The sequence below is a fragment of the Sesamum indicum genome, linkage group LG6 (assembly GCF_000512975.1).
Source record: "Sesamum indicum cultivar Zhongzhi No. 13 linkage group LG6, S_indicum_v1.0, whole genome shotgun sequence".
NCBI classification, from domain to species: domain Eukaryota; kingdom Viridiplantae; phylum Streptophyta; class Magnoliopsida; order Lamiales; family Pedaliaceae; genus Sesamum; species Sesamum indicum.
Window position 1 is genome coordinate 2,154,812 of NC_026150.1, and position 24,147 is coordinate 2,178,958.

General features: G+C 36.1%; 5 protein-coding genes across 8 annotated transcripts in view; 1 reads left to right on the plus strand and 4 right to left on the minus strand.

Annotated features, from left to right (window-relative positions):
- Positions 770-7,671, plus strand: LOC105163379 (E3 ubiquitin protein ligase DRIP2). The gene is made up of 8 exons (XM_011081694.2): positions 770-967; positions 1,104-1,353; positions 2,149-2,248; positions 3,963-4,290; positions 4,408-4,850; positions 4,959-5,012; positions 6,333-6,405; positions 6,653-7,671. The coding sequence occupies exons 2-8, from the start codon at positions 1,239-1,241 to the stop codon at positions 6,821-6,823; spliced, it is 1,284 nt and encodes a 427-aa protein (XP_011079996.1). The 5' UTR covers positions 770-967; positions 1,104-1,238; the 3' UTR covers positions 6,824-7,671.
- On the minus strand, positions 7,481-8,530 carry LOC105163380 (PRA1 family protein E-like). Its single transcript, XM_011081695.2, has one exon. It carries the CDS (start codon positions 8,259-8,261, stop codon positions 7,680-7,682), a length of 582 nt encoding a protein of 193 aa, XP_011079997.1. The 5' UTR covers positions 8,262-8,530; the 3' UTR covers positions 7,481-7,679.
- Positions 10,193-14,830, minus strand: LOC105163576 (putative ankyrin repeat protein RF_0381). 2 transcript variants are annotated; one of them, XM_020694569.1, is made up of 12 exons: positions 14,534-14,830; positions 14,272-14,322; positions 13,987-14,154; positions 13,525-13,656; positions 13,278-13,417; positions 12,812-12,898; positions 11,896-12,021; positions 11,434-11,586; positions 11,041-11,142; positions 10,657-10,827; positions 10,478-10,557; positions 10,193-10,408 (listed from the first exon to the last, which is right to left on the minus strand). In XM_020694569.1, the coding sequence occupies exons 1-12, from the start codon at positions 14,553-14,555 to the stop codon at positions 10,324-10,326; spliced, it is 1,317 nt and encodes a 438-aa protein (XP_020550228.1). In that variant the 5' UTR covers positions 14,556-14,830; the 3' UTR covers positions 10,193-10,323. The 2 variants fall into 2 exon arrangements, with proteins under 2 accessions (XP_020550228.1, XP_020550227.1); XM_020694568.1 differs by having other exon boundaries at positions 14,272-14,830.
- On the minus strand, positions 16,507-21,994 carry LOC105163577 (ankyrin repeat, PH and SEC7 domain containing protein secG-like). Of its 3 annotated transcripts, XM_011081988.2 has the most exons (9): positions 21,668-21,992; positions 21,531-21,590; positions 21,264-21,434; positions 20,501-20,632; positions 19,641-19,780; positions 18,883-18,969; positions 18,185-18,319; positions 17,297-17,449; positions 16,507-16,942 (listed from the first exon to the last, which is right to left on the minus strand). In XM_011081988.2, the coding sequence occupies exons 1-9, from the start codon at positions 21,711-21,713 to the stop codon at positions 16,922-16,924; spliced, it is 945 nt and encodes a 314-aa protein (XP_011080290.1). In that variant the 5' UTR covers positions 21,714-21,992; the 3' UTR covers positions 16,507-16,921. The 3 variants fall into 3 exon arrangements, with proteins under 3 accessions (XP_011080290.1, XP_020550148.1, XP_020550149.1); XM_020694489.1 differs by lacking the exon at positions 16,507-16,942 and having other exon boundaries at positions 16,950-17,449; positions 21,668-21,994; XM_020694490.1 differs by lacking the exons at positions 16,507-16,942; positions 21,264-21,434; positions 21,531-21,590; positions 21,668-21,992 and adding an exon at positions 21,000-21,139 and having other exon boundaries at positions 16,950-17,449.
- LOC105163578 (ankyrin repeat, PH and SEC7 domain containing protein secG-like) overlaps positions 23,016-24,147 on the minus strand; it is an 8,647-nt gene continuing 7,515 nt past the window's right edge. The window contains exons 10-12 of the mRNA XM_020694488.1: positions 23,823-23,987; positions 23,636-23,715; positions 23,016-23,276 (exon numbers count right to left, since the gene is read on the minus strand). Coding sequence (XP_020550147.1) covers positions 23,201-23,276; positions 23,636-23,715; positions 23,823-23,987 — 321 coding nt within the window. The 3' untranslated portion in view covers positions 23,016-23,200. The remainder of the gene's footprint in view (positions 23,277-23,635; positions 23,716-23,822; positions 23,988-24,147) is intronic.

Sequence of the window (24,147 nt, forward strand, 5' to 3'; positions counted from 1 at the left end):
ATATAAAGAGGCACAAAACAAAATCTTAAGATAAAACTGTACAATAACGAAACGCAACTGGATCCACAAAATCAAATCAAGTACTAAAAAGAAAAAATAAAAGGAATAAAAAAATAATTGCTCCATATAATAGTTATATGCTACGAATGAGGAGAGAGTTGTACATCAAAGTACAACTTTGGTACTATGGCGTTGAGGGTGCGTTGCTGAGCTTCCGTTCAATTTTTGAATCAAAGCACCGCGGTTTAGGGGAGGCCCCAAATTTCTCAAAAAATATATATTTTCAAATTTCTTTGTTATTTTGTTTTTGTAAGTCAACAGCACATGATGATAGGGTATGTGCTAACATGCGCCGGAGATCGCTGTGGCATAACCCACGCCCACGCCGCGCTCAGACGCAGCACTCATAATGTGTGCACAGCGGCGCATGTTATCTCCGGCCCCACGCGCCGAACTCTTCCGGCAATTATATCCTGTGTAATATTATTTATTAATTTTAGCATACAAATACATTTATCTCTAAGGTTTCTAAAAATAGAGTAAATACAGTAAATATATACTTTTTAACTACATATATACAAAAAATTAAAATAATAATAATAATAATTCACAGTAAAATTCATAAGATTTTCTAAGATGATTTTCCCTTTTTTTTTTAATTTTTTAGAAAAAGAGTTGTGCAGTTCTTTACAGTTATATGTATTTATTTACCTTTCAATAATAGCAGCAGTATTGATAATAATATAAATCTGGAAAATAGTAATATATTTGCTTCATGCTAATTGTAACAGCAAAGCTTCTTCTTCTTCTCTCTCTCCTCTCTCTCTCTCTCTCGATTTCGACTCCCAAACCCCCCCACAGATATACACACAGATCATCGAGGAGAAGCCACCACACAAGGCTGAAGCCCACGTTCTTCTTTGCCCCAAATCACCTCTTCCTGACTCCTCCTTCCTCAGATTTGCAGGTTCATAGATTTTCAATCCCTTTCGCATCTCAATCTTCTCTCTTACTCTTGCTTGTGTGTTTTATCATCACTGGTGCTCGTGCCCGAATGCTTTTCTGATAGTAATTTTTGGATTTGGTTTATGGGTTTAATGCAGATAGATTAGAGGTATAAGGAATGGACGTAAATCCCACCCCTCATGCCTCGCTGCTAGCATGCACCGCATAAGATATACGTGGGTTCCAGGCCAATAGTGTTGTTTCGTTGATTTTGGTGTGAATTGGATAATACGATGTCGCATCAGGTGGTGAAAGTGAGGCGGGAGGCGGTGGCGCCATGCATGACATGCCCTCTCTGCCACAAGCTCTTCCGCGACGCCACCACTATTATCGAATGCCTCCACACATGTGAGTGCTTCTCCGTTCCTTTTCTTCTAATTTATTTTTGCTGTCGTGATTTTACTTCAATTGCTGGGCCGCTGTTCGAATTTTGACTTGCTTTTGTGCGGACTGTGTTCTTTTCGATCTGGGTTTTGTTAGAACTGGATTTTTGTTGTGTTGTCAATGATCTGGGTATTTGGGCGTGTTCGTCGGTTAGTTTTTATTTTGCTTCTGCTTCTATAAATATATGTATGTCTTGTTTTGGTTTGCATATGCGGCTGTATGGACGCTGGTGATTGATTTAATGCTCGACCGGAAATTGGTCGGTTTTTGGAGGTGTTCATGTGAGCTGAAATTGTCGCTCGATTCTGCTGGATTTCCTGTTTTATTGATCTGACTGATATATTGAAGGATGCCTTCACTGCATGTTTGGCCGTACTATATGTTAGGGCTTATATGAATATTGATTAATCGACTAAAATGGGACATCATCTTCTAAAATTTTCACTTATCGGCAAATATTGGTTAAAACTTTGGTTTAAAGGCTTCTGTACCCCACCATACCCACTTCACCCCAACTAAATGTGTCTGGAACAGAGGCATAGAATTGCAAGATGATTCTTACGTTGTTAAGGGGAGGAGAATGTTCCCATTCTAGGTCTTCAGCATGACTGGGGAAGTATTATTTATTGGTTGAAACTTGATTCATGTTACGACGTCATATTAACCTGATAAACCTTTTGTTTATCTGTGCATGTTGCATAATTTTTTATTATCTTTGCCTGATGAATCTGATTTTCTCTTTCTATGAGTACCCTATAGTTTGCCGGAAATGCATATACAAGAAGCTCTCAGATGAGGAATTGGAGTGCTGTCCAATATGCAACATTGATTTGGGATGTGTTCCACTGGAAAAATTGAGGTCAGATAATCTATTTTCTTGTATTTCTTAAATAGGTGACATCATCTCTCTTTCTCTATCTTGGACAGACTGAAGACATACAGGCATGCATAGCACTGCCAATTCATATAAGTTGCTTGTATAGTCATCTAATCCTTTCTTGAGACGATAACATGGAATGGATGTTTCATGGCAAAGGCAAAATGATGATCTATGCATGTATTTCTCATTCTCCCAGAGCTGCTCGCTTTAACAGTGAATAGTAACTTAAATTATAACCAGAACCTTATGAATAATGGATCCCTTCCTTCATGTTTATTGTTAAGCTAATTCTTGGTCTCTTTGTTGTTCCCACCTCTGTTGCAGCATTAGAGGTTGCAATTTGTAGTTAGTGTCTCTGGGTTTAAGTATGTGGTTTATACCCGCTATGCACTACTGGAGAGAAGGGCTGAACTTATGGTCTTCCTATGCACAATGTGCTTCTGGTGGTCATTAAGAGCACTACGTGAGACATGCTTATGCTCACTTCTGTCTCTACCCAATTCACAAGGAAATAGGATTCATGGTCTTAGATATGTAGAAAGTGTGCAGAATGGTTTACAGGAACTAAGAACAAAACATGACACAAACTAGGTCCAGCTTCTTCAATATTAACCAATATACAATTTGTTGAGGATATGTTCTTGTGTAACACTTTTTTTTGCTTGGACATGTTTGGTTAGATAGTTGGGATTTCGCATGATAGGATATCATGTGTTTTGGTTGGATATTATGTAATGTGATATTTCATGTGGCAATCCAGTTTTGTGATCTGTTAAATGGATTACGAAGCATGATAAGACAAAAAAAATGACCACTAAAGTTAACCTTTTGAAACTTAATTTTATCTTAAGCCATGTAACAGCCATGTAGCATGTGATAGTTACAAAAAAATATGAATCCTCTCATAATTTATTGGTGATACATATTTTAAAATAATGTTTACAATAACATTTGTGTTAATGATTTTTGTATTTCATATAAGCAAAAATACCTAATTTTCTTGCATTTTTGTGTCATTATTTTGTCCTTTTCATATAGCATTGCTTTGAGGGAAATAGTAACTGGGTAATGAGTTAAATTAAGTTAAGAATTGCAGATTATCAAATTTGTCTGTTTAGATTTAAATTTAATATGAATTTTATACCTTTTAGTGGGTAAGCTGGAGCAATTTTTTTGTATCTTATATAAATTAATTGAATTTAATGTTCACTTAATTTTGTAGTTAATTAGTCTCCAACTTGAAATTAATATGCAGTTTGTCCTCTTGTGTATTAAGGAGATGAAAATAGAAGAGTTGGTAATATGCATTTTGTCTTCTTTTGTAAATACATGGGCATTTTGATCTCAATAAAATGTAATCCCGTTGCCACTTATCACCTGGATAGTGTATCCCTACAATGATATAAATGAATGGGCTTACCGGGCTTCAACCAAACTGACTAAACAACTGCTTATGCATGATTGGGAATCCTTTATGCATAATTACACCAACCAAACAAACCCGTAGATAGCTTCAGGTAGACCTCCTAGGTGTCTTATAAAACTCACATCAGTAAATGGAAACTTAGCCAGAGTTTGTTGTGCACTATACTAATGAACTCAAATTTGCTCTTTTGCATGAGTGCCTCATTTTAAGGCATAATCTTGTAGGATAGACAACTTTTTATTAGTTAACTGACATTTTGTTTATCAGGCCTGACCATAATTTGCAAGATGTGAGGGCAAAAATATTCCCTTATAAGAGGTTAAAGGTGAAAGCCCCTGAAGTTGTGACTCCTGTTACATTACCTGCAAAGAGAAAGGAAAGATCTCTCTCGTCATTGGTTGTTAGCACCCCCAGAGTATCAACACAGAGTGGAATGACTGGAAGAAGATCAAAATCTATTGCAAGAAAAGCATCGAAGGGTTCAAGTTTTACAATAGAGAAACCTGTTAAGAAAGAAGATGACTCATTGGAGGACCACCCTGAGAGCTCCAGCTCACCAGAGACACTGAACAAATTTACTCAGAGTACGAGACAGGTATGGTATATGGTTCTGATGCTTATGAACACCAATACATCATCACCTATGTGGACTCCATGACCTAGTCCTTGTTGCAAATGCTACTTTCATGCTTACCAGTCATTGTTGTTGCAGAACTCTGCTGCTAGTGAGCCGTCAAATCACCCTAGTCCTGATAAGGGAAGAGAGAACGGATCTGAGGCTTGGGAAGGAAAAGTGGATCTTTGGAAACCTTTAAATTGTTTGGTGGAGGCAGCAAATAGGAGCAAGTCATCAAAATTTAGTATTCAAGGTTCTATTGGTAAATCAGAAGCTCTACATTCCCATGACAACGAGGGATTTGTCAATAAAACCAAAAGCAAAGATAGGCAGAAATCAAAAGTTCAAGATGAGAAAAATTGCAGCGATGATACTCCTCCAGAATCAGAACGGCCTAAAAAGTTGCGCAGAGTTCGTCAAAAGAAGGCACGGAATTTTGGAGAATTCAGGGTTCCTCCTCAAGTCGTGCTCGATGCTGCCAGTTCTAAATTTGACCGCAAAAATTACCCAATTTGGTTCTCACTGGTCTCAGACGAACAGTAAGCTCTTTACATCAATTCCACAAGGACTAAATCTTCTGAACAGCCGAATGTGGTCATGTCGGTTCACCTCTCTGCTTTCTCTAACTTTCTGTTATGTATTTTCAGGGAAGGAGATGCACAACCCTTGCCTCAGATTGCTGCAAGTTACTTAAGAATAAAGTAAGTTCTGATTAACTATTTTCATCTTTTACAAACTTGCAAATTGAAACTCAATCTTCTACTAACATGCATTTTACAAACAAATTCATGCACCTACTATTGTTATTGTCATTAGTGCCAGAACTATTGCTGGCTTTTTGCTCTCAGTTGCAGATTGTTATTGTTTTCCTTATTGAAAGTGGTTCCCCTGTCTATGATTTTCCCAAAGATATAACCAACAATTTCCTCAGAATCAATGAATACTTGAAAGAATCACCCTTTCTACCTGGGGATTCAGAATAATTGCTGTGTGTTGGCAAGCTTAATATATCCACCGAGTCTGCAATGTTGCTTTGCTGCTAACAATTTGTATGCATACCTACATGCATACATGTAATAATTTTAGATTTGATTCATATTCATTACTTACATATTATTATGTCCAGGTTATGTTTATACCACAGTAATTTTTTAAGGTCCAGAGAAAAAAGTGTGAACTGTATGTCAGTACTGTGGGGTAAGAAAGAATCTGTTGCAACTTAGTGAAGGCTCCAAATTTGCAGTGGATACTTCTGAGATGCCAAATAAATTTGATTATTTGCGTAGGGTTAGCTGCATGGCCGAATGAATCTCTTAGCCATCGTCAAAGTATGAACTTATACTTTCAGCTGAAATAATCAATCAAATATCTTCCTTGTTGGAGAAAAAACTATAGTCATACACCTATACAACTGTTGGTAAAGGGGTGGAAGCAATCTATAATTTGCTAATCCTCTCATGGAAGCTTTGTTATGTGCCTTATACTCACAGTTCTTCAACCAATTTATGTATCTCTTGTATTTTCATTTTGCTTTCCTGTCCACCCACTTTGCATCTCATTCATACTCTTACCAGTGGTCACGCTATGTTCATATCTGAACACAACCTTATGGTTAAAAAATTGCATGCATAAACTTGTATGGAGCTTTTATAATGGTTTCATACTCGTGGAGGTGTTAGGTTTAAATTAAAGAGGTGGATGACGTTAGAATTCTAATCCAGTTTATGTGAAATTCTTCAATGGGGTAGAGATTTATTTGGTTGATGGGACCTACTGAATTATAGATACTCTTAATGATCATCAAGTATGATTCTGTTCTTCGGTCTGGGCTTGTCATGAATTTGCTGCATTGGTGGTATCAGTATGTACTTCACTTGAAGTATAAAGTGAATTTTGGATTCTTACTGAAATGACTAGTTACTGTACATTGCAACCTTGAATATTCACAAGAAATTTTATTTTGCAAACAATCATGTCGGCAGCGATATTGTTCTCATTCAGATACATTGCATTCTTAACAGGGATGGGAGCATACCAGTTTCATTTATTCAGAAGTACCTCAAGATGAAGTTAGACCTTGCCAGTGAAGATGAGGTAATTTTTCATCCCTATGGTTAGTGAAAAGCGACTTCTATTACCAATAATATGCAATCACTATGCATGGTTCATGCAAGGAACTCTTTGCTGAGTGATAACACCTTTCTCTTAACTTAAGCAGCTACACGAAAAAAAAAAAAAATATTGTGAAGAAGATGCCATATTTATCAGCACTAAGCTATTCAAAAAGATGCCTTTCAGTTAATGCGCTTATGCGACATTTTTTTGCCAAATAACTTTGTAGGTTGAAATCAAATGCATGGGGCAGGTAGTGATCCCTACATTGACACTGAATAATCTGGTCGATCTGTGGCTCCATACAACTACTACAGATAGAGTTTCGGCCACAATTGGTTCATCAGCAAAGGACTTCGTGATGGTATTGGGCTATGCTCGCAAAATTCCTGATTCCTGAAAGCGCATACCACATTTTTTCCAGAGTCTCCAATAATCTCTATATTATTTAAGTTTTGGTAACAGTTGCTTCTTCTTAGTTTTAATGTATGCTCAAGACGTGGCAAGCCGTAGTGTTTGAGAGTCGTGCACTTGAAGTACTTGTCTGTTTACTTATCATTGTATTCTATGCAATTGTACACCTGGTGGATTTCCAACTTGTCCTTTCCCTAGTCCCGGGTCATCTTACATTGGATTGTTTGTTGTTACATGAATGACGCAATGCCCCACACAGTACTTACAATCATGTTCCCTGTATTTTTGCATTGTACTAGATGTTCCATCCTTGCCATCTTTGTTTTATATCAGTGGGTTCTTGTTGTAATGTGTGATGAACTGAGAATATATGATAGCAGAGGATGGATCTTTGTCGCACCCGTGAGCTGTGATATCTGTAAGCTGCGTCAGTAACAGTTGAAATTGCCAAAGTTTCCTTTTACCAGTGCTTGATATGTTGCATTACATATCCCAAGCTGTTGCTGCATTCTTCACTCTTTGTTCTTCCTATTTCTTTTGCTCCTCAAAGACACGAGTCTTAGTTTGATTTTGTTTGAAAAAGAAAACATTTGCCATTCATATGTACTATCACTATCCAACACGAAAAAGGAAGAACTATAGATATCGGAAAGAAAAACACGGCATTATATATATACAAAAAGTTTATACTACTTGAGTAGGGAGGGAGAACGTAAAAATATTCAAACCTTTGATTTAATATCTGGGCAATTTCTATCCAAGAAAGTACCTAATTCATCGAATTACCATTCTAATTCCTTGCCAAAATTTTCAAAAGCACTAGAAAGTCGGAACTTTTTCTATCAAAAAGTAGTTCCAACAACGGAGAGCAACCCGCCTTCAGCAACCTCATCTTCATTCAGAAACAAATCTTCCGTAACCCTGAAGGTCGCGTGCAGAACCACCACCGCCGCTCCAATCAAAACAGAGACCAAAACATTCAACCACACGCGTGTGGAAACTAAACTTGCAATCGTCACAACTCCAAGCGCAATCAGCACCACGCGATCATCCACCGTGCGATGGAACACCACGATCGGCTCATCACGGAAGAAATAGAGCAGAAACCAGAACAAGAAGACTATTAGAAAGACAATCATCGAGATCGGGTGGTACACAAGGCTGAGGAAGAGAATAAAAAGCACGATCATGGCATAGTTGACGCGGAAGTAACCGAGGTTGCGCTTGAGGCGAGAGGCGAAATCGCTGAAACTGTACGGTATAGAGTAGGAGGCAGGGTGAGCCAAGAGCTCGCGCCAGGGGCGGCGCATGGCGAAGAGCGACTGGGTACGCGATTTGGCTCGGAAGAAGACTCCGGCCCCGCCCCCGCCGCTGCCGCCGGCGCCATTATATGGCGGTAGGCTACTGTATCCGGTGGAGGACATTTGCTGTTGTATTGGAATTGGATTAAAAAACCCTAGAGAGAGGGTGGGGAATGGTTGTCGTCCGTGATTGGGTTGGGGCTGGTGATTTCTACGGGAAGCAAGCAACGAATGAGAGTCTAATACGTCGCCGTTCGGAGGAATTTGAGCGTTGGAAACGTGTGCAAGAGTCGGCGCTGGGTGGATGTGAAGTTTGAACTGGTCCGCCTCCGTACAATGACCTTTCCCGGTTCGAAACTTTTCACAAAAGAAATAAAATATCAAACTAAAATTCGTATTACACCTTATATTATAAGAATTTCTTGAAATTTGTTCTAATTATAAATAAATTTTATGTAATTTGAATAATTATATTTAAAATCTCTTACATTTGTTTTGATTTATTATTCGATTTCAATTCAGATAATTTTTTTCTGATTAAACTATTTTTATACATCTTTACACAATAAAGCATGTGAGTAGAAATATCTTGTCCTTTATAAAGATATTTTGGTTAGAAATATTTATTTGATCTTCAATGAGTAAATAATAAGTCAATTCGAATAATATGAATTTCATTCAACTTATTTGCTAGTACAGCAAATTCGAATAATTTTTGACTAACATAGAAATATATTGTTAAATTAAAACAAGCGTCAATGTATTGCTGCAACTGTTGAACTGTCACTAAACTATGCTCCACATTCAGTACAGAGACTCTGAACATTATATCTGTTTTCTTTTGTGTTTCTTGAATAATCTTGTTTCATCCGCCATTTTTTGTGTGTTTTTGGCCAAGAATTGATGGCTCCGAGGCTACATGATATGAACAAAAGTGAGATTTGCAGAAAATTTAAATGCAGGAAGAATAGGGGTGCGTAACAGAAGAACTGAGAAAAGATGAGAAAAGGAAAATACTATCCATTTCATAATAATCCTTTCCAACACATTTCCTTGCTTTTACATGTAGTTGCAGCAAAATAATAAAAAGAAAATTAAAGTTGATATTGCATTAAACCCCTGCGAAAAAGAAGCATATACTATGTCTGCTTTCATTTTTAACTTATTTTGATGTATTTTAGCAGAAAAAAACAATGTTACAGATAGTGTATATATTTGAATTTATTTTTAGATAATATAAAATAAGAATAATATATTTGATATTGTTTAGTAAGAGATAAAAACTATTGTTCATTATCAAATCATATCTTTTTTATATAAATTATATATATATATATATATGAGTATGTATATAATTTTTTTAATTGTAAGACCTATAATTAGTGTAGACATATTTTTGACCGAAAACAAATGAGGTTCTGTTTCAAAACACCACAAAAACATAGAAAACAAACATTTACATGATGTAGGGCCTTCAAAACGCAGAGGGAACTTGGAGAGGAAGGAGTAGCAGTGAACAGCCGGCAACTTTAGAGCACCACCGTCAACGTCAAGGCCCTGTTTGTTTGTTCACATAGATAGGCCGAAATTTAACCGGAAGCAAACAGAAACTGGGGCCTGAACGTAGGCGGCAATCTGTATAGACCTCTCGGGAGATTTTGTTCTTTGGCTTTGGAACAGATTTCAGAATAATGCAGTAAATATTGAACTAATCTATATATATTATTAGTAGAAAACAAGCTAGTTTAGAAGATTAATATACTGTGAGGGCAATGAAGTCGGCACTTGCTTTCAGAAGATTAGTATAGCTCGGTTATGGTATACTGTGAACTGTGGTACATACAAGTATGTATATTCTGCAAGAAAAGCGTGTATGGTATGGTATGGTATGGTATGATTCACCTTTTCCAGCTCCAAAAAGAATAAGCAAACAGCTCTAGTACTACTCCTACATCACCTCACCTTAATCTTCCAGCATCATCTTCGCATCCACAAGAAACACCAGATTTTTATGTATACCCTCTTTCGCACGCTACTTTGCCAAAAGTATTCTAGCTCCAAGATAAATGCCATACAACACAACGAAACGGCTGCACCCAGTGTTGCAATAGCAGATGCTGTACCTAGCCACAGGCCTAGAGCCGATGCCTACAAAAATAGTTCTCCTGCAGGGAGACGAAGTGAGCTATATATTGACGGTTCGACGAATCCTCTCGGCGTCCAAAGGGCGCTTTGCAGCCAGCTCATCCAACGAGGACATGCAGGCATCTCTGTCACCAAATGAGAAGCAGATATATCAAGCTAGTTCTCAAACATGATTCAGAAACAATAAGGATCACCTAAATGCATCTTCAATTTCCTTGTTTCTTGGATCCAATCTGAAGCCCTTTGAAAATGCCGTGGACGCCATGAGATAGTTCTGCACGTAAATAGGAAACAGCATGACCCATACAAATCAGTGCTTTCTCAAACTTAACTTTGGTATAATCAAAACTAGAGCCTGATTAGAAGTGCATACTTTAAGTAGTCTCCATGCCACACCTTCTCTGTAGTGAGCCTTGGGCCAATCAGGTCTCAATCTAACACAGGCCTCAGCATCAAATAAAGCAAAAGCAGCTTCATTCAATTTTGCCCAACACAAGCTCCGATTGGATAGCAGTCTTGCATCTGATGAATCAAGATAAATTGCCTACAAAACCCAAGTTCCAAGTGCGAATAAGAAATGGAAAGATGATATTAAGATCGACAGACAGGCATGAGACTGAACAGAGTGAGGGGCATCTACAAGAGGATATGACAATCTTAGTATATAGATTAAGCACCAGATAATATAAGGAGGATAGTAGAGCAATATTTCATCAAATTTAAGACGCTTCTAATAGGAGGCGCAGCATGAGAGTACCTCACTGTACCATTTGATCGCATCCCAGTATTCCTTTCTGTTCGTCGCATCGTTGCCTTTCTGTTTCACCAATTTAGAGTAAGCATTCCTCGTCTCCTCTCTCTGCACGAATGGGTCCATGTGATGGGAAAAAAAAGATTCACAGTACCAACTCTCGAATGGTCTAAACTTTTCAACATCAAACGTTCTAGAGAGAAAAGTTAACAAAGTAACATGTTATCCACAACTTCAAAACAGCTCTCACAAGAAACAACGAAAAAGATTTTGCAACGGTATGAATGAGAAGCACATTGCTAATGAGATAAATACCATTTTGTTAAAGATTTTAGATGCGCCCCCGGAGGGACTGTATCTTTGATTAATGTGGAGATCTGAAGGTTAACTGGTTCAGACCTTTATCTTAGCTGGTTCAGAGTGGAAGTACTTTGCAATTCCATGAATGCTCCAGTCCGGATATTCTGGAATGCGCTGAGTCAGTGGAAACAAAATCTTAACTATTGCATAGTTCCCCTTCGAAACGGCATACTCTATAGGTCTCAGATGAGCCTGAAAATTGTCATTATCAATCACAAATGAAAGCTATACATAACACCACAAGAATACAAAGGAAAAAGAAAATAGCAAAATCTCACCAAGAATGTTAGGATGTAAAAACTACATTTTGCTTGTATTGTTCACAATTCAAAAAGGCAACAAGTAGAAACTCATCAGATGGCATCAGGATATGGCTCAAATCTAATTTAAGAGATGCTTCCAACCAACGGAGTACGGACAATAAAAGACATAAACAAGGCGCAAAATATGATATATATATTTGTCAGGACACAAAAAGAGAAGACAAAAACAGAAATTAACTGTGGTAATTGAGTTTGGATTTGCCCCAGCTCCAAGCAAAGACCTAAGAAGTCCTGCTTCACCTTCTGTGGCTGCATAAGACAGAGGACTCATCCCAAATGAACTAAGGTTTGGATCAGCTCCAGCCTGCATGCGATATGTACGAGAAAGGAGGCTCAGGAGTGAAACAGGTAGATCCTTTTCTCTGAGATATCTTAATCACTGACCGAGAAGAGATGTACCAAAAAATAAACATTTTTAGGTTACCGTAACTGCTAAGCAGGGTTTACAAAATGTAAAGAAGATGAACAAAACAGAAGTCAACAAGCATTGCATCAATATATGTACCACAACATGGTGTTGTTTCTGCAGAGCACAAAAGAAGTCTTAGCTCTTCTAGTAAAGGGCACAAATCGATCCATTTTGATCCCTCAAATGAATGAGTACCTACTTTCTAGAGTTGAAAAACTATTTATTCCCAACACCTAACATGGTACAACAAATTTGACTGAACAAAAACTGTACTTAATTTGACTCATGTCACCTGCAGTAAAATGAAAAGCAGCACATAGGACAACGTAGGAGAAAATGTCAGTGAAATAAAGCAAAAGGAATTAAATTGAAACTTCATCTAATAAGTATTTATTAAATAAAGATGGCCAAGTAATACTCTTCATGCATATTCCTGAACAATTGATCTTCTTTTTCTGCTATATTCTGATTGCATTAAAGGGAAAAGACAATATATTACATATATGGAAACAGCTCCTAGATCACGTACTTCAATGTATCATTATCACAAGGAAAATCAGATATTTCAATGATCAGTCATATACAAAGCAAGAAACAATTAATGGAACTTATAATGGGCACTGATACAACCTTGGGAAAATTTAAGGTGAGTGAAAGAGGTCTCTCTATCCCACAGTAAAAATACCTTCAGCAACAGCTCCAAGCATTCAGATGAGTGGCATGAAAGTGCCCACATAAGGGGGGAGAAAGAAAGTTGAGAAACTGAATTTGGCTGCAAAAGAGGTTGATGTTAATCAAATTAAATTTATCAGAAACATAAGATTCCTACACGCAAAAATCTGGACAAGGTTTGAAAAAAATAATTGTGTACCACGTATCAGTGATATTAGCTTTTATCCCTATAATTCAATATTTTACCAAAATTAGACATGCTAAACATATAAAACTCTTCTTAACATTCAAACTTTCAGCAATGTAAGACTATATTTATGTTAACGTTAACATATCCCCAAAGCCCACCTGAAAATCATTTAAGGTTATTACAAAATGAGGAATTATACCAATTATGCCCATAAACAAGGATAACAAATTACACAAGATGTAATACCAAACTTGCGTGAGCATACAATGTGACTCAAGGTTGTGCCTACCTTGGCACCATGACCCAACAGAAATCTAACAGATTCAAGACTTCCTGATGATGCCGCGCATTGTAGCGGTGTTCCATAAACAGACTTTGCCTCTATATCAGCACCTTTGAATAGCAATAATTGCATAAGCTCCTTGTTACCTGTAACACCCACAATCAATACGAAATGTCAGTATAATACATAATACGAATTCCACAAACTTCTAAATAGCAATGGAAACAACACAAAAAAGCCTACAGAAACCAACCTCTTTCAGCAGCATAATGCAAGGAAGTCATTCCCTTCGAATCACTGTTTCTAATATCAGCACCCCGTATGATGAGATACTTTGCAGTATTGATACGCTCCCTTGCTGTAGCAAGTAAAAGAGAACTGTCCCCTGAAGAAGTGGTGTATACCAAAATTCACTAAAACTGAACCATAAATTTGGTTAAATATACTAACAAACATATTAGTACATTACTCTGTAGATTCACAAAGACAGAGGAAAAAATTAAATAACTGAAATTTGAAATAATTTTCAGGGCTTTGTATCAAAAAATGATGTACTAAACCATAACTTACATTTTCTTAAAAACATAAATTTGGCAAGAGAATCGTTAGCCGAGAATGATAATCCAACAAAATCAACAAAGCATTATAATAAAAACATAAATACTGAATAAAACGAGATTCAAAAATAAAAAAGAGGAAAAAGACAGAGAGATACCTCTTTCAGTTTTGATATCAATATCGACTTTAACTTTCTCAATCAAGAACTTGCATATCTGAATATTTCCCTTTCGAGCCGCATAATGCAAAGCTGTCCGCCCTTCACAATCTTTGCACACCTCGCATTTTCCTCGGAACTCCTCGCTATCAAGTCTCGCTGCTACCTCTGTGATCATCAACAACCACTTCAAACCCCCACGGATAACAAAACGAAACTGAAATTGCCACAAACAAACTCAAAAAATGTCAAAAAAAATATTATAAAAAAATAAAAGAAGTTTACGCTGAAGTTGTTTAAGGTCTCCGCTAGCAGCAGCCTTAAGAATCAGAACATCTGCCATGGTATGAACACAAAGATTAGCTTCCAACCCCCACAAAGAGATGCTCAATGTTGAAAAAGAAAATACTCCAAGCACATATGTTGTTTTCAGCAACAACATTGAAATCCTCAAACACATACATCTAATCATGCATGTAGAAATACATGCTGAAACACTAAACATACATGTGATTCAACAAAAACAAGAGGTTTTTCATCAACAGACCATCATCAGAAGGAGAATACATGGCGCTCTAAGTTCTTGCAGCTCTTGACAAAAATGCAAGAGAAACTCTGGTGCTCTTATGTTTGTACGGTGCAGAGCCCTGTTTGTTCGAGAGAGGTTTGTTTCGCGTCTGAACAGGAGTTTCGACGTGCGGTTTATGGCTGAGACAAACGGGGTCTAAGGCATTGTTTGCCAAAAAGCCTGAAAAACAGCAACTTTTTTTTTTTTTTTAACACAAGCGCTTCTCTAATGATTTATTATATTTATAAATTCTCCCTACTTCAATCAGAACACATAAACTCCTCTTTTTTGGTTTTGTTCTTTTAATATTTTTATTGAATCTTATGCGAGATATAAAATAATATTTTTATTATGATTTTGTTTGTGATACTGTGAAAATTTGGTATATTCATGAAAAAATATAATAAAAATATTTAAATTAAAAGAAGCAGGGTCAAAGTAGGATACCAAAATATGACTCCTAAGAGTTCCATTGTATTCTATTGAACAAGAATCTGCCAAAAGATCACTACTACAAGAAAGCTTTTAAGAGATCCTAAAATTCGAGCTCTCAAACAAAAAAAAATTGGTAGGAACTTGATAGATCCCTCGGAAGATTTACAAGGAGCTGGGATCCATAAGACTCCAATTTTTAAAAGAGGATCCGCAACAACTTATGAGAAAAAGATCTTATTCTAAAAAAGGTAAACTACAAGTATTATTAACCAATTACAATACAAGCTCAACATATAAAATCAGTTACAAGTTTTGAAAACATACTCTATTTTAAAAGCAAATACAAGTATATTTAGTAAGACTGTAGAAATACAAGCCTCGTCAAGAAAATCATATCATCAAAATATACAAAAACACGTAATCTTCTGAAATAAATAATTTTTTACATGAAAAAATGCAACTGAAATTTATGGTTCAATTTTCACAAAAAAAAAAAAAAAAAGAAGCGCAGTTTGATGTAATTTAAAATAGTATATAATTGAAAGTAAAAAAAAAAGTAATATGGGGTTGCAAGGGTAAGGCCTTGTTTGTTTGAAATATATGAATAATATTTGTCATTATCTTGACATTTTTACTTTTATTTATGTGTTTATAAATTTGTTTTCTGTTTTATGTATTAAGCGTTTCTTCTGCTGTTGGAATTTGAGGTGCGAAAAGAGCAGTGGGGCCCAGAAGGTATTGTTACGCCACGTTTCCGCTGTTGCCTGGGACAACGTCCTTTATGTTGTCAGGAAATAATTACTCTGTCATAAATTTTGAGAAGTTGATTGAATCTAAATTAATTATAAAAAATAAAATATAATATAAAAAATAATGATGTTTTTATTTTTTTTATATTTGATGTAATTATATTTTTTTTGTAATTTAAAAAATATATTTTTGAAGGTCTGTTTAATAAATAAATTTTTTTATTAGTTAAAATTCACTGAATTAATAATATTAATAAAAAAATCAAATAAAAGTTCGTAAGTACCACAAATTAACTTATTTCTTATTTATTGCATGTCAAATATTTTTTTTATATAAGCGAGTAGTTAGTAATAAGTCAATGAAAAGTATATATCAATATACTCTTTTTACTATATTGGCTGGTATGACAGGTGCCAAGTTATCAATAGCTAGGTAGTTAAACTAGTAATAGTTTAGTTCATTAATGCAGGTAAACATGCAACAAATAATACTTATATAAAACATATCCTATATTTTATTCTGATTTATCTTATTATTAACTTGTTTTATAGAAAAGTATACCAGCCTTGAATGTGTAAGAACGCAACATCCGTAACAATAATAACGACAATAAAAAATAATAGGTACAGAACTAAAATTCTGTCTGTGGGAAAAAATAAGATATTTCCTGAGAAAATATAGCGGAACAGGCCATCTTCTCGTGGTTCATCAGGCTGACAAAGATCGACAGTGGTCAGATTTCTCTTCTTTTGAATTTCGACCTCAATACATTTGGATTTTGTAAATCGCAACAACTTATATACTAGAAAACATAGTGGACAACAACGATTCATTGAGCAATATAGGCAGCAAGACATGATCTAAGGTGGTGGGAAATTGCGATCAGACCATATACCTTGTGAGAAACACTACTCTGCATGTATACGATGCAGTGAAACATAAGCACATTGTTCAACAAAGTTGATGGCGCTTCAAAACATACCCTGTATGCATAGAAGACGGCTTGATATTTGGAACAATTACTACTAGACTCGGTTGGTAATTCCCATTTAATAGTTCAAAACAGGATTAGACTATGAAAATGGTTCGAAAGTATCACTGCAGTTTCAGCCTTAGGACTCCATTGGATCCATGGAAGAGTTTGGAAGAGGCCGATCTCTATCCTCAGCAGTGGAAGCCAGGCTAACCAGCTCTGAAGCTTCCCTGACATAAGTAAAAAAAAAAGAATTTAACAAGCAGCAACCCAGGATAAGGCCAACATTTCAGCAGAGAGAGCCGAATATGCATCTAATTGAAAGCATGGAGCCTACCTAACCCTTAAACATAGTGCAAAGGAAAACTGTGTAGGACTCACAAGAGTATGGATAACTAGATAATGAATTCTAAGCTCCTGGCTGATATACTTGTCAAACTAAAAGCTCAAATTTTTATCCGAGAGACAAGCATAGCAAAACGTAAATTGGCATTGATACAGTAAATTTCTGAAAGAAGATGGTAGAATTCCTTGGGAGGAAAGATAACAAAAGCAATTTGTATTGTAAAAGACATTATTCTGACATGTGTGGTAGCTTCTTCAGGGTGAATGTGATTCATAATTCCACTGATGCTCCACTCAGGGTAATAAGAAATCTGAGCAGTCACTGGAAACAGAATTCTCAGAGCCTCATCATGGCGATTCAATACAGCCCATTCCAACGGTGTAAGGCCAGACTGCGAAAGAGAATAGGATAAAGGGAGAAGCCTCTTACAGAAATGAAAAGTATGTAAAACTAGTTATAGCTTGAGGTAAAATAAGTTGAATTACTTAATTCTGATCCTTCACTGCACAAACGCATGTATAAATCTAATTATAATTATGGAAACATTATATATCCTAGCTACGCATGGTTGATAATTTACAGTTCAATGTAGAAAAAAGAGTACCAGTGACAAAATGAAAGTGCCTAATAATTGACTTTGAAGAATTTTGAAACAATGTCAATCAAACTAGCAGGTGCATGATTTGAAAAAATTTTAGATCGAAGCTAGTCATGATTTGAACAGTGTGATTGCATTCAACATTGCAGGTGCATCTGAAAACGGTAATTGCATTGAACATTGCAGGTGCATTTGAAAATGGTAATTGCATTAAAAACTGCAGGTGCTTAATATTAAGTTTTTACCAAATACAGCCGAGGCTTGGCAAATCAGTACAGCACAACCCTTTGAGTAAGCAAGAACTTAGATATGCCATCAATCAGGTAGATTTTCCCATGTTAAAATGCGAGAGAGAACAAATTGAGCTGATATTATTAAAAGATATGTTCAATTTGGAAGAAGCCTTAAGAAATAGAATTGAGTTAAGGCGCACACAGACAAGGACATATTAAGCATCTCACAGTGTTAACATCATACCTAAACATGCACAAATATATAATATTTAAAGGAGCACGTTAAGAATCTCACATTGTCAACTGCATCGGGGTCAGCACCAAAGCTCAACAAGCAATCAACAAGTCTGGTCGCCCCATTAGCTGCTGCTTGACCTAGAGGTGTCATGCAGTTCATGCCACCTCCACTAATATTAGGGTCCGCTCCAGCCTGCAAAGCAGAAACGAATAAAGAATGTTTCAACTTAATTAGCTAATAAACAACATTTCTTTGTGTTTAAATGACTGTTATCTGACTTGTTAAAAGATTGAACTGTTCTATCCAATAATTCAGGGATGCATAGACCAGCTCAGTATGAAACACATGCTCAAACCTAACTGAACCATCTGAAATCAGCTTGTTTTAGTTTTTGGTCAATAATGGGAATTTTGCATCATTGTAAACTGACACTTTCTGGTTGGAATATTAATTTAATAATTGTAATTTGCCTCAAATGCAACCAAACCTGTGCATGCAATATGCTTAAATGCATTTGTCCTAACATTTCTATTCATAGCAAGAAGCCTTTGTGATTGAAATTATTACCAAACAACACAATTTGTTAAGCAATATCAAATAGATGCAACTCAAGAAATTCTTACTCAACGAACAAGAAACAAATGGTACAAAGGTAGATATACAAGCCATTGCATCAAAACATACAAAAAAAAGTAACACATCAAAATCAATAAAGAGAGCACGATATCACACAATGAGTCAAGAATAGCAAATACCTTTAGCAAGACTTCCAAACAGTCGAATGAATTGGCAAAGATTGAACAAAGAAGTGGAGTGAAAAACTCACATGCAGCAAAATCTGGCTGCATCAGAACCAATGATGGTGTAAGCCATTAATAATTGCATGACGCGACTGATTATTAGAGCTAGATGACTTCAGTCACCAATTAGTTTTACAAGAAAATTCAGGACTCCGATAAAATGATTGGTCCAGAAAGAATATATTTACTTAGATATTTATCTCCATTTCATGAAATTTAGGAGAATTAACATGGTATCTATCCAAAATAATACAAGACAAAAACAGGAAATTTGACATTTCATAAGTATCTACTCCTTTCTGCTTCCTTTCCCTAGAAACAGACCCAATCTGGGGGATGCACTTTTGTAAAATAAGTTAGTACTTCCAGTATACTGATAATAATACACAGACCAAGAAATTCCTATCCAAATTGAGGGAACAGCATTAAACCAATCTCATCCTCAAAACTCTGAGATCTCTACATGGATATCTATGACAAACAGGACATCATTTGCGATATTCCACTGATGACTAAATATTCTGCATATACATTCAAAGGCTTCTATAGAATGACAAAAGGCGCCTTCTCGACATGAGGAAGCATTCTTATATTGCAGCAAGTAGTGTATAAAAATCATCCACAACTAAATATGCAATTTATAAAAAGAATAAAGAACAGTTATCTTAAGCTTATAACAAAAAACGACATGAGAGTATAAGAACTTAGCTTACATCTGCTTCATAATCCAACAGAACTTCAACGGCATCTTTCCTTCTATAAGCTATGGCCCTCTGTAAAGGAGTACCATAATCAGACACTAAGTCTATGCCAGCACCAACAGCAATTAACAATCTCAGCATTGGAACATGTCCTGAAATTTTTCAGAATCATACATATAAGCGGATTACCAATTATATCTATCATAATGGGCTCGATGATCATAAAGAAACTATAACATATTCCAAAACATAAAACATACAAAAACCAATCCAATAGGCCCTGCTATTTCAGATTAACCACCATCTTTCATATTTATGTTCTTCCCCTCCTGCTTCTTTCTACATGACATAATCTTCCCAGCCTTCCATGTCCAGGCTCTTGATCCAATCTAGGACCCCTCTTCTTATCTGTGTGTTCCATATCATTAGCTATATTTTGTACCTTTGACGTTGACCTTTGCAATTATTTCCCTTGGATAAAGATAGATATAGGAACTCGAGAAATGTACTTAATTCAGCACAGTTATCTAATTTTCCATGCTTCCCAGTCACCTGCTCCAAATTATTCAAATTAAAATTGCTGCACTGAAACCCAACGCCAGGATCCACCACAGTCTGAAAGTTGAAATCACTGGACATTCTAGAAAGTCGCATCTGGCTGCATCACCATTATCTGAAAAACGTCTCTGTAGAACATAATCTTTGCTCAAAATTTTTCTCAATTTCTAATCCTTCAACTGCAAGCAACTTGGATTTCACCTTCCCATTTGTCCATGAATGAAGAATTGATTGCCCAATAATTCATCTATTTGCCATGGAAATGAAGTAAAGACTAGAATAAATGCAGACCATTAGAGGAGTTGTAAACACACCTATTTCAGCAGCATAATGCAAGGGAGTATATGCCCTGTAATCACATAGTGAACTACATGCACCAACTGACAGAAGATATACAGCAGTACCGAAACGATTGTGCAGCACTGCATAATGCAAAGGAGAGCGACCTGTAATCGGATTGCCATGAAAAAAAAGTACCCAAAGTAAGAAAAAGTAAACACTAATAATTTGCACCAAGAAAACACAGTTCTTCCTTTTAATATTACTTTCTTCCTTTCTCCCACTGAAACCGAAAACACATTTTAGGAACTGTAACCCCCAATCCTTCAAAATTTTTGAAGGAATTAATCTAATCCATGCAAATACCGATCAAGAATTAAGGGAAAAATATAAAAAAGAAATAGAGAACTATTTTAGCTTGATTAATGGATCAAACCCTAGCCACTCAAATAGGAGCTAACAAGAAAGAGGGGGACCCTAGGGATCCATTTGCATCTTTACCCCACTTGCAAAACTACAAAGAAACGCATTTACCTATTGATTTGTTTCTAAAAGTAAAATGTGGAAGAAATATATGTGCAAACATTATACAGGAGATCTTTGCTGATTGTAAGCATTCGTTTCATGGCATTTCTACTCCCATTTAAAATGTAAAAGAAAGTGGGTTAAAAACACAAACTCCTCCACATTACATATGTATTTATGTATGTATGTGTGTCTGCCTGTCTGTCTCAACATATATATAAACCAAGGGAAACTGAAAAGGCATATATAAAAAATAATAATTAGCAAACATACATTTATCATCTATAAAGTCGACACCAACATCGATTTCTTCAATCAAATAAACGCATATATCTCTCTTCCCTGCAGCAGCGGCAACGTGAAGCGCCGTTCTCCCTCTATCATCCCTCACCCTCGCAAATGTCTCCACCAAACGTCCGCCAGTGTGAAGCTCCGCCGCACACTCTGAAACAAAGAGTAAACACAACTCAAATTAAAGAAACAGAATACTCGAAACTGCATCCACACACACACATTTCCGTAAAATTATATGACCCGTACGCTTGAGTAGTTCCAGATTTCCCTCTGAAGCTGCCTCCCAGAAAAGACTGGTTGTATCATCTATGAACCAACATTCTCACACACATCAGTCCTGAAGAAACAAAACGTAAGCGATGATAAAGTTTAGTTTGACATACATCCAGAAGTTCCAGCTTCATCGATGGATCCTGCGCCCCATACCATTGTTCTACTGCGTGTGTGGGTGTGGAGAGAGATCTTGTGAGTACGGAACCTGCAGATTTGAGCTCAAACAAACAAGTACCGGACACAATGGCGCCAAAAGGAAGTACTTTGCTGGGTTTGGATATCCGACACGTGCTTCTTGAAATTTTCAGTTACTCAGTTAGCATGATACTACGGTTGGCTGTTGGGCACCAACTCCAAATCAGTTTGCAATGTTCTATTTGGAACTGATATGAGCTACATATATGCAATTTATTTATATAATTAATAAATAATAAAATATTTTAAATTGGTTTATGTCATACACATCACTCTTCCAGGATTCTCTTTTCTTATCCATTTAGAAAAATATACTCAGGTTATTTTTGCAAATTTTTATTTACAAGATGGTTTTTTAAAAAATACCAATATCATGAGGGGAGGATAATAATAATAGAACTAAAATTTTGTTTGTGCTCCTCATTGATCGGCTAAAATAAGATATTTCTTGGAATAAATAATGCAGAACAGACCATCTTCTCGTGAACCAGGCTTCACAAAGATTGAAACTCCTCATATTTCATTTTTCAATCCACCACATAATATTTAAAATTATCGTTTGTTTTTTTAAAGTCCTGATTAACCTAGTTAAAATATATTCAGTAATTTTATCAACTCTTATCATGTCAATTAGTATCGTATAAGTAATTTGTGACACACTCTTACGTGTGTGCAATTTTATAGATATCATTTGAAAACATATTTACATAATTTTATTGTGTAATAAAGCACATACAGAATAATAAGTTCATATTAATTTATAAAAAATAGTGACACAAAAAAAAAAAAAGAAATAACTATTGAAAGACATTGGAAAAGTGGGAAGGTAGGCGGGTGGGTGGAAAGTTAATAAATTAAATTAAATATTAAATTTTACGTACCAAAATAATTGAGACACAAATTCACCCAATTTCAATTATATATAGAATAGATCATCTCAACAAATAGTACCCATCGTATGAGATATCTCACACGGACCAAATTATAGCAATACCAGCACAAAACATTACACGGACATGATACTCCCATACTAATCATTTGTACAGGATATTCCCTGCCATAAATGCCCCAATACCCTTCGCAACGTGGTACGTACCTTTTGATTTCAATATATGATTTTGTACATCACTGACGACTTAGTAGAAAAAACGTGGGTGAACAACGTTCCATTGAGGAATATAGGCAGCAAGACATGATTTTAGGTGGTTTGGAATTGCGATTAGACCACATAGCTGTTAACAAACACTATTGTGAAAAGGTATATGATGCAGTGAAACATAAGCACATTTTTCAACACAGTGCGGATGGCGCTACAAAACATACCCTGTATGTGTAGAAGACGGCTTGATACTTGGAACAATTAGTACTAATAGACTCGTTTGTAAATCCCCTTTAATAGCTCAAATAGGATTAAACTATCAAAAAGGTTCGAAAGTATTACTGCAGTTTCAGCCTTCGGACTCCATTGGATCCTTGGAAGAGCTTTCCGAGAAAGGCCAATTTCTAGCCAAGTCTGAAGCTTCCCTGACATGAGAAAGAAACATACAAGAATTCAATAACACAGCAAACCGAACCCGGGATAAGGCCGACATTTCAACAGTGGAAACCAAATATATATCTGATTGAAAGAATGAAGCCTACATAACCCACCCTTAAAAATTGGTGCAAAGAAAAATTGTGTAGGACTAACGAGAGTATGGATAACTAGATAATGAATTCTAAGTTCCTGGCTGATATACTTGTCAAATAAAACACTGGGGATTTGATTAACCGGGGATGTTGAATAAGGCAGCTGAAATTTTGAGGGACGATGAAACGAAAAACAGGAAACAAAACGTGGAAAAGCAGTGACCAACTAGTGTGATGTAATGATGGATACATACTGGTACAATTTTATAATTTCTTCACTATAAGGAAGCAACTGCCGAGCCTTAGAATATGCTGCTGCTGCCATGGGATAGTTCTGCATGAAATTGGGTTAAGGAGTGAACAATATCTTCTACTAGACATAAAAGAATATTCCTGAATAAAAATTACAGCAAGATGATCAACTAAAATGCAAGTGCATACTTGAAGTATTTTCCATGCTGCACCTTCCATGCAGTGTGCTTTTGATGAGTCAGGTCTCAGTCCAATACACAATCTAGCATCATATAAAGCTGGAAGACCATTGTTCAAGTGGACCCAGCACATGCTCCGCTTAAATGCCAATCTTGTAGTAGCCAAGGTTATTGCCTGCGGCATAATCCAACTAAATTAAAAGTTATAAATGGCAAAAGACATATGAAATACGTGTTCCCCAAACAACACATTATCTTTTTGAGTTTATCATGATCAGTTGTAAAACATTCTCTATTGATATTTCTCAAACTTGGAATTCTTCTTCGACGATATA

What these genes read in the sequence shown, in the direction of transcription:
- LOC105163576 (XM_020694568.1), bottom strand. Translation starts at nt 14,491, where the DNA reads ATGTTTAGTGTTTCAGCATGTATTTCTACATGCATGATTAGATGTATG. An exon ending in TGTTGGGTCATGGTGCCAAG is followed by an intron (nt 12,899 to 13,277) that starts GTAGGCACAACC and finishes CCTCTTTTGCAG; the next exon opens with CCAAATTCAGTTTCTCAACT. An exon ending in CTGAACCAGCTAAGATAAAG is followed by an intron (nt 11,143 to 11,433) that starts GTCTGAACCAGT and finishes CCATTCGTGCAG; the next exon opens with AGAGAGGAGACGAGGAATGC.
- LOC105163380 (XM_011081695.2), bottom strand. Translation starts at nt 8,261, where the DNA reads ATGTCCTCCACCGGATACAGTAGCCTACCGCCATATAATGGCGCCGGC.
- LOC105163577 (XM_020694489.1), bottom strand. Translation starts at nt 21,713, where the DNA reads ATGGTATGGGGCGCAGGATCCATCGATGAAGCTGGAACTTCTGGAT. An exon ending in AAATCTGGAACTACTCAAGC is followed by an intron (nt 21,435 to 21,530) that starts GTACGGGTCATA and finishes TCTTTGTTTCAG; the next exon opens with AGTGTGCGGCGGAGCTTCAC. An exon ending in GCATTATGCTGCTGAAATAG is followed by an intron (nt 19,781 to 20,500) that starts GTGTGTTTACAA and finishes GAAAAATTTCAG; the next exon opens with GACATGTTCCAATGCTGAGA.
- LOC105163379 (XM_011081694.2), top strand. Translation starts at nt 1,239, where the DNA reads ATGTCGCATCAGGTGGTGAAAGTGAGGCGGGAGGCGGTGGCGCCATGC. An exon ending in TTACTCAGAGTACGAGACAG is followed by an intron (nt 4,291 to 4,407) that starts GTATGGTATATG and finishes TTGTTGTTGCAG; the next exon opens with AACTCTGCTGCTAGTGAGCC. An exon ending in GCAAGTTACTTAAGAATAAA is followed by an intron (nt 5,013 to 6,332) that starts GTAAGTTCTGAT and finishes CATTCTTAACAG; the next exon opens with GGATGGGAGCATACCAGTTT.